Source organism: Mirounga leonina, unplaced genomic scaffold (assembly GCF_011800145.1).
Source record: "Mirounga leonina isolate KUSES-001 unplaced genomic scaffold, KU_Mleo_1.0 Mir_165, whole genome shotgun sequence".
Classification (NCBI taxonomy): Eukaryota; Metazoa; Chordata; class Mammalia; order Carnivora; family Phocidae; genus Mirounga; species Mirounga leonina.
Window position 1 is genome coordinate 44,278,608 of NW_023270415.1, and position 6,000 is coordinate 44,284,607.

The 6,000-nt window shown below is 36.6% G+C and overlaps 1 protein-coding gene across 8 annotated transcripts in view; it reads left to right on the top strand.

Annotated features, from left to right (window-relative positions):
- MTDH (metadherin) overlaps positions 1-5,524 on the top strand; it is a 55,143-nt gene extending 49,619 nt beyond the window's left edge. For all 8 annotated transcript variants that reach the window (XM_035011585.1, XM_035011577.1, XM_035011580.1 and 5 more), the window contains 3 exons: positions 804-944; positions 3,350-3,506; positions 4,132-5,524. In XM_035011585.1, coding sequence (XP_034867476.1) covers positions 804-944; positions 3,350-3,506; positions 4,132-4,202 — 369 coding nt within the window. In that variant the 3' untranslated portion in view covers positions 4,203-5,524. The remainder of the gene's footprint in view (positions 1-803; positions 945-3,349; positions 3,507-4,131) is intronic.
- The last annotated feature ends 476 nt before the right edge of the window (positions 5,525-6,000 follow it).

Sequence of the window (6,000 nt, forward strand, 5' to 3'; positions counted from 1 at the left end):
GCTCAGGTCATGATCCCAGGGTCCTGGGATCGAGCCCCTCATCGGGCTCCCTGTTCAGCGGGGAGCCTGCTTCTCCCTCTCCCCCTACTGCTCCCCCTGCTTGTGTGTGTGCTCTTTCTCTCTCTCTCTCTTTCTCTGTTAAATAAATAAATAAAATCTTTTTTAAAAAATAAAATAAAGTCTGATGGCCTAAGAATGGAAATGTTAAAGCTTGGATAGGACCTTAGAAATTATCTAGGCACATTTTATTTTATAGTTGAGAGAGGAAACTAAGGTTCGGGGAAATGAAATGATTTGTCTTTGACACTACACAGCTAGGCTGCAGCAGACCGGAACTGAAATGTACTTTGTACTATGTCAGCTTCGTTTATCTACAGAATGTACTCATGTACAGATATTCCTTGAAGATGTCATTAACTAAAATGTTATTTCTAAAGTCTTAGTTTGAGTATCACCTAATTCACTGTGTATTTTGTTTAAAAGACAAAATTCTAGTTTATTTCGTTTGAGTTGGTTTAGTAAATTAGAATGGTTTGCATTTGGGGATGGGAGTGTATTGGTTTTTAATTCCCAATTGATTTAAGTCCCTGGGGAGAGCAGGGATGATCACTGTTGTTCCAGATGTACCTGTATATTTTAAATCTTTGAATGATTGTTTTTATATGCTCTGTTAAGTTGTTTGGACAGTTACTGAAGTGAAATTATTTTCTTGGAATATCTTTTGGACATTAACACTACAAATAGATTTTTAATTAGTAAAAAAGAGTGATTTATATCATCTAATAGACTACTTTCCTCTGTAGGACACAGAAGAATTAGAAAAAGAAATTAGGGAAGAGCTTCCAGTGAATACCTCTAAAGTCCGTCCAAAACAGGAGAAAGCTTTTTCTTTGAAGACCATAAGCACTAGTGATCCAGCTGAAGCACTCATCAAAAATAGCCAGGTAATTTTTTGATATTTAAGGAATAAAATTTTGATGACTTGAGAGTTGTGTCATAACTCATATTTTATCGAAGTACTAAGTGCTAAGCATTGCTAATCACTAATTTAAAGTGCTGAGTATTTTAAATACACTAATTTAACCCTCATAACAACCCCATGAGAAAGGTCAAGATCTATTATATAAATGAGGTTGGAGAACTTAAATAACTAGTCCCAAGCTGCCTGTCAGTGGTGAAACCAGAACCAATAGACTGTGCTTTCTCCTATTAAATAGCAAAACATACAGGGGATAGTGGCTTAGAGAAAATGTAACTGGTTGCATTTTCCTAAAAGCATGCCATAATATATAATATGGCTGTGGTCCAACCTCTCAAAATTTAACATTTGTTTAAAATCGGTGACAGGTTCTTGAAATCTGTGCCATTGGTAGAAAATTTTGATGTGTCAGAAAGGATCATTTTACAAAAGGTCTAGGCCAGTGACGCATAGTTTTTTAAAATCTAATTTCTAGAAAGGTAAATTGTATAGAAATCTATGAAATCTTACTAGAGTTGCATGGTTCATTTATATATGCTCATTCAAAAAAATTTACTGAGAACCCATTACAATGCCACACACTATTTGAGGATATATCAGAGAACAAAGCAGATCAAAAACATCTCTGCCTTTTTGGAGCGTACATATTTTTAATGAAACAGCTTCAGACACAAACCTGAGTTACAGGGGCGCCTGGCTGGTTCAGTTGGTAAAGCATATGATTCTTGATCTTGGGGTTGTGAGTTCCAGCCCCACAGTGGGTGTAGAGATTACTTAAAAATAAAATCTTTAGGGGCGCCTGGGTGGCTCAGTCGTTACATGTCTGCCGTCCGCTCAGGTCATGATCCCAGGGTCCTGGGATCGAGTCCCGCATCGGGCTCCCTGCTCCACGGGAAGCCTGCTTCTCCCTCTCCCACTCCCCCTGCCTGTGTTCCCTCTCTCACTGTCTCTCTCTCTGTCAAATAAAATCTTAAAAAAAATAAAATAAAATCTTTAAAAAAATAAAATCTTTAAAAAAAAAGAACCTGATTTACCGCTAAAAGAAGTAATTGGTAACAGTCTTGTGCCAAAATAAAATCTTAACCATAGTTCCTATTTGGATTTGATGCTTTTAATTCCCTAAGAGAAGAATTCCCTTTTGAGATGTAAGGATGTGATCTCAGTACATGCATAGGTTTAATAGTAGGGAGACAAAGGGTCATTTGACATTTTGATGTTTTACTTACTAGCAAGTCATTTTCGGAAGCCATTTTGTAAAGACTATTTTGAGTCCTTCTGTGATTTATCATAGATTAAGTGGAGAGAATAGAGGGGAGAATACAGGAAATAAATACTAAAACTTTTGGGTAAGAAATAAATATGGAGAACACTAATAAGAAAGCTGAGCCAAGCAAGACAAATGCAGCTTTGGATACCTGAAACAGAAGGAAGGAATCCTAGTAATTACTTGCATGCACACAGCTTCCTCTTCTTGTTTCCTTTTCCGCTGAGTTTTCTTACACCTACAGAGCCTAGAGGAACAAGGGGCAAGAGAAACATCACTTAGCCTTGTTTCTATATTCAATCATGATGATAAGGCTAAGGATGAATTGATCTCCTCTGTTACAGCCTCAAGGCACTCCAAATACTGGGGTTTCCATCCTTACCTCTCCTGACCATGCATTTACAGGCCTCACAGAGGCCTTTCTGCTTCCAGGTTGGAGAGGAGAAGCAAGGTGTAAGAGTCTAGGCCCTCAGCATTATGATTTCACTACCAGACTGGATAGAACTCTGAAAATTTGGACCTGAGTTTTACTGCTTCCTTTAATGGATAGGACTAGTAGCCATAGTTTGCTTTTGTCTGAGGCCACCGTTTTCTGTGGGTAGGAAACGGAAGTGATTTGTTGCCCTGTTTGAGTTAGCCTTACCTCTCGAGAAGCAGAGAAGGGAACATCACCTATTGGTATTTCAGAAATTCGCTTTTTTCTTTTTGTCTTTCACATGAAAAAGTTTTGAGGAATTAAAGAGTTGGTAAGAAGTGGACAGACATTGAATTACTAAAACATATAAAATCATTCTATTTGTAATGAAAAAGAAAAATGGAAAGGTTCATGAAAATGGAATTATTCCCCCCTATATGAGATTCAGTAAACATCTTGTAATTTTATACTTTCATCCATTTTTATCTCAACCTAAATTGATGGCTCCTGTGGGTAAGGATTTATTTGGTTACGCCGCTAGAGGGCAGGCACGGGCTGTAGTGCTTCTGGTAAATTATTTGGAAACGGTCTTAGTACTTACTTGGTCCTAAACAGCCTCTTGGTATTACTATATTTAATTTTATTTGAAACTTTTTACAAAAGAACTTAAGATAATTTTATTCCAAAATAGCCTATCAAGACTCTTCCACCTGCTATTTCTACCGAGCCATCTGTTCTTTTATCAAAAAGTGATTCTGACAAGAGTTCGTCCCAAGTGCCACCGATGCTACAAGAGACAGATAAATCCAAGTCAAATACTAAGCAAAACAGTGTGCCTCCTTCACAGAGTGAGTAATCCTCCATTCTGATTCTTTGTGTGTTCTTGTACTGTTGATAAGCGCTAATATCTCAGAAGGCCAATGGATTAATAGATAATCCTTCCTTCCTTGGCAAAGGCTACATTCCTTGGAACCTTGTGGACCTCAGCTGTGAGGGCCAAGGGACTGAGATCACTCCAAGCAAGAGGGGGTGGCCAGGAACATAGATGGCAGAGACATGCCCTTGTCCATCTGGTCCCTCCCTTTTTCTGTGCACGTGTTCTTGGGACTGGGAATTGTTCTGTGCCTTTTTTCCCTCCGTTGCTCCCTTCAGCTCCCTTCAGTGTCCATTTTTGCCCATTTTCACTTTCATTACTTAGATTGAGCCGTATTAAATGATGGCTTTTCTAGATCAGAACCAGTGAAATACCTTCCATGTCATGAAAAAACAGAATACATTGGGATTCAAAGGAAAAGAGGACGGCAGCCATAGAATAACCTATAAAACATGTCACTGGAACGTGAACACTTAACTCCCCTGATAATGCTTCAACCTTTATGTTTATTTCAGCGCATGTTTTCATTGATGCTACTTTTACATTTTTGAGACATAACAGTATTTACTCCTGTTTTTTCTTTCTTTTTTTCCCTTTAGCCAAGTCTGAAACTAGCTGGGAATCTCCCAAACAAATAAAAAAGAAGAAAAAAGCCAGACGGGAAACGTGAATATATTTTTCCTGATTTGGACATGTGTTTTCAAACACTGTCTGGAAGATTATGCTGTTTATGCAATAATTTGTGAACATGTACAGAGTTTTATATAAATTTAAACCAATTTTTAAAACAAAACTGTGAACACAACCACCATAAAAATGGAATCAAAGGAAAGTTAATTTATGAAATTCAGAGGTCAGCAGAATATACTCCAGTGCTGGAAGACACTTGGGGAAAGTCTTTTCAATTGAACAAGAACGGTCTTAATTTAAGCATATTATCCTGGTTTTACAGCAGTGCCCTGTTTACAACAGCTTGTGCCCTGTCTCATCTGCAGCTGAGGAATAAAGGATTCTGATTAGAGAGAGAGCTGCCTGCGGATGCGTAGGCAACATCTGCGATCTTATGCACGGAACTTAAACCATTTGAATCTGTTTTATGCTTAAATCTAAGTGCTTTGATCAAATGCATAATCTGCCATATCTTTACATATATGTTGGTAGCAATTTGTATTAAAGGAATCACAAGTGCAAATAAAAGGTCATTTATCATTTGTTAACTAAACTCCTGGTTTAGTTTACAATTTTTAAAAAGTTCTTAATTAAAAACATTGAACATGCAGTTGATGCTTGTATGGCTTATGAAGTTATTTTTGATAGTCTTACATTACTTGAATTGTTCAAAGTTCAGTATATTTTAAATTAAGAAAGATAAACTATATGTATTTGTTTTATACTTTTAAGGTTCAGACTCACAAATAATGCTCTTGTTTAGAATTTGAAAACTTTCAGGCAAAATGCAACTTAACCTTTTTCCCTTTCCCTAGCAGTTTCTTTTTTCCAATATCAGCTCTTCTCTTCATTGCTAATACTTCTTCGACTTTAAAAATGAAATCTTTCACAAATTAGTTATACAGACAGAACTTTGAGTAAAGGATGGAGAATGAAAAACTAGAGTCAGCTTTAATTGACATTGTCAAGACCTCCAGTTATCAGGAATACATTTTTTTACTGCCTTAACCTATAGTGCGTAGAATATGCATCAATTTCTTGAGGGGGATTCGTGTTTTTATAAGAATTTTCATGTAATTATTGCGATCGTGGTCAAATAAGGAACGTTTTCTGCTTGAAACTATTGATTTAAATGACGTGTGAGATGTTTCACCATTTTCAGGCACTGTGTAATTCTCTTGTAATAAACTGGCAGGTATCTTTGTAACTATAAATAGTGCATGCTCAGCCATGTACACTGTAAATAGCCTTTACCAAACGTGTTTGACAAAGACCATAATTAACATCACTTAGTGAATTGTGATAAAGAAAAAAAAGCCATGATTTATTTGATGTGATTGGCTTGTTTTTACGTGGCGCCAAGAATGAAACTGTTTAACAGCTGTAACCAATGGTACTGATCTGTCCATCCAATCTTGTCTTTATTAGATCTGATTGTGGTTTGATAGTATTGCATTGTGACACTAGGAAAGCTAAAGAAACACAATGGTTTTAGTAACTGCTGAAGACTGGCCTTATTAATGGACAGCTTTCCTAACAAGCAATTATTAACTTCTATCAGGTGTTACCATCTGTTTCAGGAACACAGCAGTATGTTTACATGTCAGAAGTCTTGTTTCATTCTATGAGGTTTCTAAATTGATTTGTTTAAATAAATTCAGCAAATGGACAGCATTGTGTTTATTTGCTTCAATATTGGGGTAAATAAGCTCAACTGCCAGGAATTCATTTCTTCAAATGACTTTATTCTGTGAGCTTTACATAGATGTTTCCTAAATAGATAAAGGATTCCTGAAGTT